This window comes from Manihot esculenta, chromosome 17 (genome assembly GCF_001659605.2).
Source record: "Manihot esculenta cultivar AM560-2 chromosome 17, M.esculenta_v8, whole genome shotgun sequence".
NCBI lineage: Eukaryota > Viridiplantae > Streptophyta > Magnoliopsida > Malpighiales > Euphorbiaceae > Manihot > Manihot esculenta.
In genome coordinates, this window is record NC_035177.2 from 28763554 (window position 1) to 28775915 (window position 12362).

The window sequence follows — 12362 nt, forward strand, 5'->3', positions numbered from 1 at the left end:
TTGGATGTAATATTTTGGATTTGTCTGATTTTAATAAGGTTAACTGGTATGGTTCCCGTTGTTGTCTGATAAACAGAGCAATCATAAATTGTACAGAGACTCACTGGTCATTAAGAAATGTACATATATAGTGTTTGTTTTTGTGATTTTCACATATATATGATTGTCATGACTATAGGATTAAAGAAAGGGGAGCATTAGAATTAACGGTTTTGATAATCAAACTTTGCCCCATGTTGTTACGTTCACCATAAATTGGTGAATCTAGATAAATCTGCACTGGATGCTTGTCAGTAATTTGCATCGAAATGCATCACGAGCGACTCATTCATACAAACTGGGAAATGTGCATGACCTCATTGTGGTTTCTTTCCATTGGAAGGCCTTGTGGAAGTGGTGAAACCTGTAACTTCTACTTCGAAATTTTTAGGAAATTTCTCCGTAGGAGTTTTAACTTGATCCAGGTTTAAATATGGACGAGTTTTAAACTTTGGGTTAACGTAGCTGAACTTATGATTTGTAATATAAGATCTCCCTGAACGTTAATGGAATAAACCGGAAATTTCTGCCGACCTAGTTTTCAAGACATAAAGCTAAAGTGATATCGTATGATTACTTAGATACTTCTTATCCTCTTCAATAGAACATTGTTCTCTCCATATTTCCCTCAGACGCTCATTGATGTCCTCTCTTAGTCTTTTATCGGTTTCCTTGTGCCGCCTTTCCATTTCTTCCCAGTAAAGTCTTCCTTCACGACTTGAGAATTTACAAGGCTTCTAAGCAGAGTGATCCAAAGTCCAACAACTCTCAACACCTATGCTCGCTCGGTTGGAATCTCTTAGCTCTCTGACATGTTTCAACTTTTAAGTGCGGAAGAGATTGAGAAAGGAATAGTTATTTACCATATCTAAAAACATATTCTCTTGTTTAAGGATGTTGGAGCATTTTATTCTGTTGTATGGTAAACTTGCTATAACTGGTTAGAAGAATCTTTTATATTCAATTAAGATTAGAGAAATTTATACTATAATTAAAAAAATTAGAGAATAAAAATGAATTGACATCAATCAGTCTCGAAGGTGCTTTGCTCTCTTAGCGAACTTTTCCGCTATAAATCTGAATTAATTGAGTGGGGGGTTCAGATATAAAATGGTTTAGACCAAATAAAATTTATTGAAAATGTGCCTGCTCTTATTTTATGGATATAAATATTTGTTTTTTCTTCGAAACACTTAACATTGTAGTGGTTTTATTTAGAAACAAATATAAAACGAAGTGTTTTGTAATTCCGTAACAGTGTAATACAACCGGAAACATGGAGTAAATTCTACGTAAATCTCATGCACCGAGTAGCATTTCCAATACACTTTTTTCTTTTCGAGGATTCCAATACACATTTTATGTCATCAAATTAGTTTTTTTTTATTTAATAAAGGAAATAAACTGATATTCCAAACGTCATGCAGGAAAAACTTTGCCATCTAACTAGACGTTATATTGTAAGCGGCTAATTCATAAATATGATATGTACGTGTGTGAGTACATATATAAAAAGATATTAATAATTTGAAATTACAAACATATATTAATTAATTAAAAACAAATAAAATTTTGAGTGAAAATTAATTTGAATTCAATTATTTTATTTACTTTTTAGTTAATCTAAAAAATCAACACTTCTTTTGTAATAATACTAATCATAATAATAATAAATATTTTTATTAATAAAAAGTAATTATATAGTTGATAAAAAAATAACATAGAAAATTTAATTTTATAGAAATACGATTATTAAACAAATTTTCTTGATTTTAATAATTATAATTGTATATATCTACTATTGATTAACTCTTTTTTAACTATGGTTACAACATTTAAAGCATTGTCAAGAATAAGCGATGGGAGTGGAATCGATATGCATATACACTGTATGAAATCTTATAACACGCATAGACCAAAAAAAAAAAAAAAAAAAAAAAAAAAAAAAAAAATCAAACGAAAGAAGAAGAAGAAAGAAAGCATGCATGCTTTGCTTGCCTGCGCGTTATTATAAGTTGGATATGACCCACTGAAATATGGGTTCAATTTACTAACGTGGCATAATCATAGTGGACCACGTAAATCAATGAAGAATATTCCAGTTTTTATTTTGTTCTGAGCTTCTAAGGTCAACCTCTCCCGCTCTCCGGTCACTTCCAAATTCATCCGCTTCTGCTTGGATTTTCAGTCCCAATAAATTTCAATTTCTTCTCATAGGAATTTTCTCATCTTACCTCTCTTCTAACCCAAAAATCTCCAATTCACTCTGGACCGATTCGATTAATCCTTCAATTCCCTACTTTTTTTTCTTTACAAACATTGTTTCGTGTAGTAATTAGCTCACACGCAAGGTTTGATCGCATCTGTATGCTTTTCTCTTGCATAATTTCCTAATTTCTTAGTTCCCTCTTATTGATTTGAACCTTCTCAATACAAAATAATGGATGACATGAAAGACAAGTTCAAGAGTTTCATGAAGAAAGTGAATACTCAATTATCATCTTCTTCCTCAGGTAAATTCAAGGGCCAAAGTCGAGTTTTGGGTGGTGCCTCCTCTTCTTCATCAGCACCCACTAACCCTATTCATGCCCGGTTTCTCAACCCGTTAACCCAAACCCAATTCCAATCCCTTCTTCTCTCAATTCCTCTTCCAATGCCTTTGCCTCAAAAGACACCCAATTTTGATCAAAACAAACCTGCTCCTCTTAACAATTCAACCCCAAATAGCAAACCCGCTAATGGGTTTGATCCATTTGACTCACTGATTACCTGTGGCAAAATATCTCAAAATGGTTATTCATTGAATGTGTTTGAATGCCCGATTTGTGGGCAACCATATGGATCAGAAGAAGAGGTTTCTATGCATGTAGAAAGCTGTGCCAATAACAACTACAACAACAACAACGCTTCGGTTGGTGAAGGAAATGTAATGGGAGAATCTAGTAGTGGCGCAGGGTTCTGTCGGTGCATATTTGTCAGGGAAGCCACCGGAAGGGTCTGTTGAAGTTGTGCTTCGACTGTTCAGAAATGTTGTTAGGGAGCCAGATAATGCAAAGTTCAGGAAGATTAGAATGGGGAATCCGAAAATTAGGGAGGCTGTGAGTGAGGTTGCAGGAGGGGTTGAATTGTTGGAGTGTGTTGGATTTCAGTTGGGGGAGGAAGGTGGGGAAATATGGGCAGTTATGGAGGTACCTAACGAGGATAGAATTAGATTGATCAATGAGGTGATTGGGTTATTAGAACCTACGAAGGTGGAGGATAAGCTGTCTGTTGCTCCTGCTGCGGCAGAGGAGCATGTTGAGTCAAAGAAGATTGACACCCAGGTATGTGAAATCAGTGCAAGTTTTGATCCTTAGAAATGGGATAAAAGTTATTTGTCTAATTTTGTTAGAGTTCGAGACATCATTTGTTTTAGTTAACCTTAGAAGGTGTAATAGCAGTTGAAGCTCAGATTACTCTGAAACAAGTGAACAAGCTGCCCCTTACAACTTTCATTTAAGAGCATCGAAATGAGTTTCTCATATGTGTTTCTGTTATTTTCTTCCTTGTATTATAAAGTTTCATGCGTTAGAAAATATTATAGAAATTAATGGAAAAAAACAAGATGGCTTGCCGCCTTATAATTTCATTTAGGATAAATTACTCCTTTTAGCCTCTAGTTATGTCAAAATTAACACACATCTCCTTAAGTTTTCAAAACTCGATAGTTTAGTTCTTAGTGTTCTTGTATTTTGACTCTAATATTATTTCTTTTTTCAATTTGATAAAATCAAAATGCAGATATTACACATTGAATGTTTAAAAAGTTGAAAAACATACATGTTAGTTATAGTAAGGGTATTTTGATCTTATCACAGACAATTGATGGAAAATTGGGCTAAATGGATATTTAGTTTGATGGACATATGAATTGATTTTGATGTAATTTAGAAGCAATAAATAATTTACCATTCTGATTTAATTGATTATGTTTATCACTTGTGCTTCTTTACTTATTTATGTAATATTTTGTGCTCATTTATTTTTTCATGAAGTCCTTGTATCAGCACAGGACATTCTAATCCACTCATTTGTTTTGCCAGATCCGGGTCTTTTTCTCTGTTCCTGAGAGTGTAGCAGCAAAAATTGAGCTGCCAGATTCATTTTACAGTCCGTCTCTTGAAGTGCTGAAAAGAGAAGCTGATGCAAGGAAGAAAAAAATTGCAGAATCCCAGCTTTTAATTCCAAAGTCTTACAAAGAGAAGCAGGCAAAAGCTGCCAGGAAGAGATACAGAAGAACCCTTATCCAATCTCCTGATGGAGTGGTGCTTCAGTCTGTCTTTGCTCCTTGGGAACTAACTAGTGCTCTCTATGAGGTCAGTTACTGGAGCTAGATTACAAGGGTCTTTGTTGTTTAAATACTGCTTACTCAATAAAAGAAAATACTGCTTAATAAAAAATGTTGTAAGCCTTGATGTTGCTAGAAATTGGATACCTCTTTGATATGGATGTGTTTTGCTGCTAATTTCTCATGATGAGGATTATGTTGACACGATTCAACTGACTGAAAGGGGGGGGGTGGGATTTACCTTTTGGTTTTACTCTCTTGCAAAGTCTAGTTAGCTGAAGTTAGAATGAAGCAAAACTTTACATGTTATCATATTTTCTTTTATCGATCAAATTTGTGCACAACCAATAAACTTTCCCTTTTTTTTTCTCCTAGGTTTCAAAAATTATACTTTTCTGATCATATGGAATGTCAGTCATGTTGTTTTCCATTGTCTTTTCTGCCCATGTTAGCGCTGAATTTTCCTTGTAGCAGGATATTTTTATTGGACTATGGTTCTGCAGTCATGATGGTAGTGATACTTAACCTTGCTTTAGAGATTTTTTTTTCTTTTTTTAATTCTCATTAGGGAAAATTTTTTTCTTGTATAAGAAAAAAGTTTGTTGGAAATGATGGAGAAAGTAAAATGGCTTGTTTCCTTATAATTTAAGCTAATAATATATTCCTTTTGCTGAATTTGAAGTTTCTACTGTAATCCTGTTCCTCTGACAAAGTTCCTCGGCTTATATAGTATTCTCTGCTGTTAAGAAACTTTAGTTTAAAGTCACATTTTGAGCTGGCTCATTCTCTTGTACGTATAGCAATCTTTTTCATGTTGCTGACTCCACACTAAGTCTTTTTCAAAAATAAACTTTTGCTACTGTTAACATTATAATGTGCTTTATGTCCGAGGGTTCTTGGGCTTCTAAAAGAAATATCAGCCTGAGCTAGCAACTGCTATACATCTTAATGTTTGCATAAACATGTTTAAAACTCATGAATGAATGTAATCCACTCAGTGTTTGAGATTTCTCTTTGACACAAATTTCTTTTGTATTTTCAGTTTGTGAGGACATCACTTAAGGACCCCAGTTTGGGGTTTGAGCTGTTAGATCCTGTAATGGTGAAACGACAGTTAATCCCTTGTTTTCCTGCTGCAGAAGAGAGAGCTTCAACACTAGAAGATGAAGAATCGGTTCCTTCAGCTCTAATCAAGTTTAGGCCTTTTGAAACTGAATCATCAATCTTCACAGGGCTCTGTAATGAACTCCTGGAGATTAGTGAACCTCTTAATTGACTCTCAAGTATGAAGACAGCAACTGCTGACATGTGACAATATCTCAGTTTTGCTCTTTTTTCCATTTTGTTTGTCCAGTTTAAGTTACACTAGCCAGCAGATATAGTTGCCAAAAAGAGTGTATTCTTTTACACATTTGCGTTCTCTGAATAATATTTTATGGTTTTGAATTGTAAGCTTGCCTTTTTGAAGGACGTTTGTACATGCATCCAATAGATTTGTAAGCTTGCCATGATTTTAGTTGATATGTTTTATTTATATGCATTTACCACAAACAAAGAAAACAATAGTTTTACTCAATCTACATATAAATTTTTTTTTCATCAACATTATAACTGCAGCCAATCCGAAGAGTCTCCGTTCCTACGATTATGCCAATTTCTAAACAGAACTGCACATGTATAAATAAAGAAATTTCATTATATTACTACCACATTTATTTTGTTCTTAAAAATTCTCCAACGCAATTTATTTCAATAAAATAAATAAAATAACACAATGTCAGTGTTTGCTTTTACGCTTTCTTTTTATCCGATGCTTTTTGCTTCTCTTTCTCCTTCTCCATGCGTTCAAAAAGACTTCCATCGTAAACAGCTTTTACCGTTTCTTTCTTCAGCAAACCATTACTGTCCTTGCAAAGACTGTACAATGTTTTCCATTCTGTCCAGCTTGCAACCCTGCATTTATTATCATAATTTATTAATTTCCAACAGTTTATTAATTTTATTAAATTTTACAATCAAAATCTTTAACTAACCATCCTGCGTAGTCTTTAGGTTCTCTGTTCGCCTTTAGCATTCCCATCAGTTCACTTGACGTTAGTGCATCTGGATGTGTACGTGCATGATTTCGGAAAATAGCTTCGAATTTTTCATGAACAAATCTGCAAATATCAGTAAATAAACCGTGAGAAATATTTGATGATCCAACTCAAAAGTTCAAAGCTTAGTGAAATATGAAAATTATATTCTTCAACATAAAGATTTAGCTAAGTTGTTGTTTGGCAAGAAAGAAAATGACAAATACCTTCCATCCTTGTCATAGACACCAGAATCGCTTCCATGTTTGCCTAGATTGATGTTCTGAATCTCAATAGGGAAGAGTAGAGAAGGACCCTTTCCCTGCAATTAATGCATGGAACTTAGATCAACAAATCCTTTTAAGCTAATTCTTCTTTTCTTTATTGACAATTTTTTAAGATAAAGAAACGTCCAAGGAATGTGGATTCCTTAATTTTTCAAGGAAAATTACTAATTAATACGTGTGGTTTAGATGAAACTAACTATTTAATCCCTCTGTTTTTTAAAATATATTAGTTAATAGTTGTATTTAGGGGTGAGCATTCGGTCGGTTCGGTTCAAAACCGAATCGAACCGAATAAATTGAAAATTAAAATTTTAGTGTTTATAAAAACCGAACCGAACCGATTTTAGTCAGAAACCGAACCGAACCGGTCTGATTCGGTTCGATTCGGTTCGGTTTGATCGGTTTCGATTTTTAATAATTTTTTTTATTTTTTCCACTTTATTTTTAATATTTTAAAATTTAATTAAAATATTTTAATTTTAATATGATTTAATTTCTCAATATTATTGAAAAAATATATTATTATCACTAATCGGTTCGGTTTGATTTTTTCGATTTTTTTCTGATCAAAATCGAACCGAACCGAAATAACTAAAATTTTTGAAATTAAAAACCGAACCGAACCGAAATATATAAAAAACCGAATTAAATTTTTAAATTAATTTGATTCGATCGATTTTTTCGATTTGAACCGAATACTGCTCGCCCCTAGTTGTATTTCTAAAAGCTATTTAAGTTCTCTCATAAATTGCAAGAACGAATAGTTATGCTTTTCATATTGCAGGAGCTGAATAGATATAGTTCGGATATGAATTTCCAGTTAAAGAGACTGTATAATTATATTTTGAAATTGCATGGACTAATTAGAAATAAAAATATTTTAAGATTTTATTGATAATAAGATTTTTAATTAGTTAATACAATTTAAGTTTACATTAAAACAAAAAAGCAAAAAACGAAGAGGAAGAGAGAGAGAGAGAGAGAGATTCTGAGTCCACCGCTTAGAAGCTAGAGAGAGAGAGAGAGGAACTTACAGGGCGAGTTTTCCGGCTGAGACCCATATTGATGAAAACGGCACTCGCAGCAGAAAGCAGCACACCACACCCAATTGCACGAAACCCTGCTAAGACCCATCATCATATCTTAATGTTAATATCCCCAGAAAAACAAATTAATTTAATTAAAACAACAAATTTTGAATCTATGCATGCCTTGAAAGGTCTCCCATGGATAAACTAAGCCGTCCTGATTCCTATCAAAGAAGAAAACATGCTTCTGCAGAACGTTGTGGTCATTTGGTTTAAATTTTCCTGCATAAAACCAACAAAATTTTGTATCCCACATGAAAAATATTCTCTAAGGAGAAAAAATGAAGAAATAAATAAATATTCATACCCTTTTCTTGCTTGTGGTTTGTTATGGAATTAGTGGAATCCATTGAAATCAAACACAGAAGAGATGGAGAATTGGGTTGTGTTTGGTTGAGGAGGAAGGGAATCAAGAAAGGAAATGAAGGCAGAAGAAGCAAAGAGAGTGTGTTATGGTTTTACGCATTCTTTATTCTGAGAATTGCTTCCTTTTGTTGCTCCATATTTATAGGAAATTTTTAAACAAACTAAAACTGCCATATTCCTCAACTTGCTTTAACATGCAAATCATCCAATACTCCATAGCCAACGGTCCAGATGTAATCTCTCTCTGTAATTCTCTTTTATTTTCATTGAAAAATATTTAAGGATTTAATGCCAAAAGACGCAAGCATTAAGCATTCAGAATACTAAATCCTTGTCTGCTTTAAATGCAATTTACATGGTAAAATATATTTATTAAATAATTAATCCTAAATAATAAACGAGGAAGAAAACCTTGGAATCCTGTTTCTTGCACACAAGTGTTACTATGAGGGTTCTTCTCTGGCATCCACACATGCATATGCATAGTCACTTTCCATTGGACACATGGAATTTGTTTTATGAAAAATTCAATTTCTTTTGTCTTTTTAGAAAAAGGAAAAAACAGAATTTATATTTATCCTACTAGAATATTGACTTAATATTGGAAGGAAATCAAAACAAACAAAACAGCCAATCAAAAAAGGAAGGAAAAAATAAAAAGAAGAGGGTTATATCCCATTGCTTCTTTTTTTTTATTTTATATATTCATTATTTTTAATTATTAAATTAAAATTTATTAATTCTTATTGTTTGATTTATTAAATGGCTTTTACAATTAATATCAGTATTTAAAATCTTAAAATTAGAGAGAGCAAAATCATGTGAAAGGGTCGAGAATCCAATGGGTAACGGAAAGACGTGGCCTTGAGAATGTGAACGCAACCCATCAAAGAAACAAATGCGAAGAGAAATTAGAGAATACTTTGAGTTTGCTTTTGCTTTTGCAATTGCATTTGCTTTGCTTGGCATCATCTTCTCCACAATATCATGCTTTTACGTCACTTCCCTAATTAATTCACAACATCGCCAACCCAATCATCACTGTAATAATTATTAGGCCATAGCAATTGCCAACCGCTCTCTAATCAATTTTTAATTTATTTTTTTTAAAAATATTTTTATGATAATAATTAAATTATTTAATACCTACATGAATTAACATTAAAATACAAAAAATTAATTACAATTCCTTCATATGTTTATATATATATATATATATATATGCAAGAGAAAGTCGGATCTAGAGTTGTCGTTCTTCGTGTTTCGTTACAACAGAAAACAAAAAAAAAAAAAAAAAAAACACAAAACGACAATTATCAAATTCATTAACATTCTTAAAACGACCATCCAACTGAAGCCAATAATAGATCTGCACATATATAAATAAAGAAATTTAATTATTATTACCAAACTTATTTTGTTTTTAAATTCTCAAACACAATTTCATTATTATTGCCATTGAAGCTTTTACGCTTTCCTTTTACTTTTTAGCCGATGCTTTATGCTTCTTCTCCATTTCTTCAAAAAGACTTCCATCGTAGAGAGCTCTTACTGTTTCTTTCTTCAGCAAACCATTACTGTCCTTGCAAAAAATGTACAATGCTGTCCATTCTGCCAAGCCTGCAACCCTGCATTAATTATCATAATTTATTAATTTCCACTAGTTTATTAATTATTTTAATTTTACAATCAAAATCTTTAACCCACCATCCAAAGTAGTCTTTAGCTTCTCTGTTCGCCTTTAGCATTCCCATCAGTTCACCTAACGTCAGTGCATCTGGATGTGTACGTGCATGGTTGCGGAAAATAGTTTCGAATTTCTCGTTAACAAATCTGTAAATATTTATAAGAGTTTCGTAAAAATCTATATGATTTTATAAGATTTTTTTCTTGCAACATGAGAAATTAAGAGAAAACGGTTTGATGATCCAAAATATCAAGGTTTGATTGACATCCATATCTTCAGAGAAAGGAAAAGTATATTCTTCAACATAAAGAATTAGGTAAGAAGTTGTTTGGCAAGAAAGAAAATGACAAATACCTTCCATCCTCGTCATAGATATCAGTATCGCTCCCATGTTTGCTGAGATGGATGTTCTGAACCTCAATAGGGAAGAGCAGAGAAGGAAGCTTTCCCTGCAATTAATACATGAAAGTTAGATCAACACATCCTTTTAAGCCACGCCAAATTGCCCCTATTTTTTTTCTTCTTTTCTTTATTGACATTTTTTTTTTAAGATAAAGAAACATGCATGGAATATGGATCCCTTAATTCTTACTGATTAATATATCTGGTTTAAATTAAACTAACTACCTAATCTCTTTGTGTTTATTAATATATTAGTTAGTAATTTTATTTCTAAAAATTATTTAGTTTTTCTCATAAATTGCAAGAGCTAATTGTTATCATTTTCATATTCGCTTTTCATATTCGCATGAGCTGAATAATTACAGTTTGGATATGAATTATCAACCAATAGCTAATTGGTTTTGGGTGGACTTCAAATATGAAAGACTTCTCACCTTTTGTTATTTATATGGAGTGATCGGACATATTGATAGATTTTGTTCAAAACTCTATGATCTACTTCTTATTCTCAGAAATAAATATTTGTATGGCTCTTGGTTGCATGCTCAGTTTAAGAAACCTTTTTAAAGTGGTTCTCCATGGCTGAAGACAGAAGCCGATTATGAATTGAATTAAATCAGATTAATTTGATTCAATTTGATTATTAATTAAAATCGATTTGATTTGATTTTTATAAATATTAAAATTTTAATTTTTCATTTATTTGATTAAATCGAACCGACCAACTTGGAAGCAAGAGGAAGAGAGAGAGGAACATACAGGGCGAGTTTTCTGACTGAAAGCCACATTGATTAAAAAGGCACCCGCAGCAGAAACCAGCAAGTTACACCCAATTGCACGAAAGCCTGCTAAGCAAAAAACCCATCATCATGATCTTAATGTCAATTTCCCCAGAAAAAAAAAAAAACATTAATTCAATTAAAACAATAAATTTTGAATATACGCTTGCCTTGAAAGGTCTCCCATGGATAAACTACGCCGTCCTGATTCCTGTCAAAGAAAAAAACATGCTTCTGCAGAGCGATGTGTTCATCTGGTTTAAATTTTTCTGCATGAAACCAAAAAAAATTTGCAGCCCAGATGAAAATTTTTCTCTAAGAAGAGCAAAAGCAATTAATACTATGAGAAATAAGTATATGTATACCCTTTGCTTGCTTGTCGCTTGTTATGGAAGTAGTGGAATCCATTGAAATCAAACACAGAAGAGATGAAGAAAGGAAATGAAGGCAGAAGAAGCTAGGAGAGAGTGTTGTGGTTCTATGCATTCATTGTTCTGAGGATATTTATAGGAAATTTATAAACAACCTAAAACATGCAAATATCTAATACCCCATAGCCAACGGTCCAGATGTAATCTCTCTCTGTAATTTTATCTTTTATTTTCATTGAAAAATATTTAAGGATTTAGGTTTCTTTTATTTCATGACCAATAAAATATTTTCTAAATTTTTTTATATTTAAATTATTTAAAAAAAAATAATTAACACAAAATATTTTCGTAATAAAAAAATTAAATATTTTAAAGGAAATCACACCAAAGGAGAAAGTCATTTCTATACTTAAAATTTTTTATTAAAAATCTGTTTATCTGTAGAAAATAAATTGTATTTGAAAATATTTTGAATAAAATAATTTAATTTTTATTTTTTAATTTTAAATTAAAAAATAAAATATATTAAAATAATTTATATCCAGACTTGGCGAATTTAGGTTGGGGACAACTGGACAAGGGCTCCTGCCCCTGAGAATTTTTAAAGTATTTAGGATTATTTAGGTAATTTGTCCTTAATTTTAAATAAATAAGAGAAAAATTATTACAAAGTCTGTAAATTAAAAAAAAAAACTAATTTTTAAAATTATTCAATTAAAGTATTTATAATTTATAAAATTAAAATTTTTAAACCTTTTTATCAAAAAATTCGTTTCCCAATCTTCAATATTTATGTTATTTAATTTATATAATTTTAATTATAGATATATATATATATATATATTATTCAGTATTTATCAGTTTTAATATTTACATTATTTAGTCTGCCATAAATCTAAATATTATTTTTATAGTAGCTATTCTATTTTTCTATTTTTTTA

The 12362-nt window shown here is 31.6% G+C and overlaps 2 protein-coding genes and 1 pseudogene across 2 annotated transcripts; 1 reads left to right on the top strand and 2 right to left on the bottom strand.

Moving 5' to 3' along the window:
- Positions 1-1716: 1716 nt before the first annotated feature.
- Positions 1717-5815, top strand: LOC110605631 (annotated as a pseudogene).
- Positions 5816-5868: 53 nt separating this feature from the next.
- LOC110605632 (probable peroxygenase 4) lies at positions 5869-8352 on the bottom strand. The gene is made up of 7 exons (XM_021744267.2): positions 8124-8352; positions 7940-8038; positions 7763-7848; positions 6669-6763; positions 6400-6525; positions 6161-6319; positions 5869-6033 (listed from the first exon to the last, which is right to left on the bottom strand). Exons 1-7 carry the CDS (start codon positions 8164-8166, stop codon positions 6024-6026), a joined length of 618 nt encoding a protein of 205 aa, XP_021599959.2. The 5' UTR covers positions 8167-8352; the 3' UTR covers positions 5869-6023.
- A 1210-nt stretch (positions 8353-9562) lies between these two features.
- Positions 9563-11525, bottom strand: LOC110605633 (probable peroxygenase 4). Its single transcript, XM_021744268.2, has 6 exons — positions 11416-11525; positions 11221-11319; positions 11031-11116; positions 10224-10318; positions 9890-10015; positions 9563-9810 (listed from the first exon to the last, which is right to left on the bottom strand). The coding sequence occupies exons 1-6, from the start codon at positions 11456-11458 to the stop codon at positions 9663-9665; spliced, it is 597 nt and encodes a 198-aa protein (XP_021599960.1). The 5' UTR covers positions 11459-11525; the 3' UTR covers positions 9563-9662.
- Positions 11526-12362: the final 837 nt, after the last annotated feature.

Bases quoted from the DNA above. Each gene is read 5' to 3' on its own strand.
- LOC110605632 (XM_021744267.2), bottom strand. From the start codon at position 8,166: ATGGATTCCACTAATTCCATAACAAACCACAAGCAAGAAAAGG. The intron at 8,039-8,123 runs GTATGAATATTT...GGTTTTATGCAG, and splicing joins AAACCACAAGCAAGAAAAGG to GAAAATTTAAACCAAATGAC. The intron at 6,320-6,399 runs GTTAGTTAAAGA...TAATAAATGCAG, and splicing joins CCTAAAGACTACGCAGGATG to GGTTGCAAGCTGGACAGAAT.
- LOC110605633 (XM_021744268.2), bottom strand. From the start codon at position 11,458: ATGGATTCCACTACTTCCATAACAAGCGACAAGCAAGCAAAGG. The intron at 11,320-11,415 runs GTATACATATAC...GGTTTCATGCAG, and splicing joins AAGCGACAAGCAAGCAAAGG to AAAAATTTAAACCAGATGAA. The intron at 9,811-9,889 runs GTGGGTTAAAGA...TAATTAATGCAG, and splicing joins GCTAAAGACTACTTTGGATG to GGTTGCAGGCTTGGCAGAAT.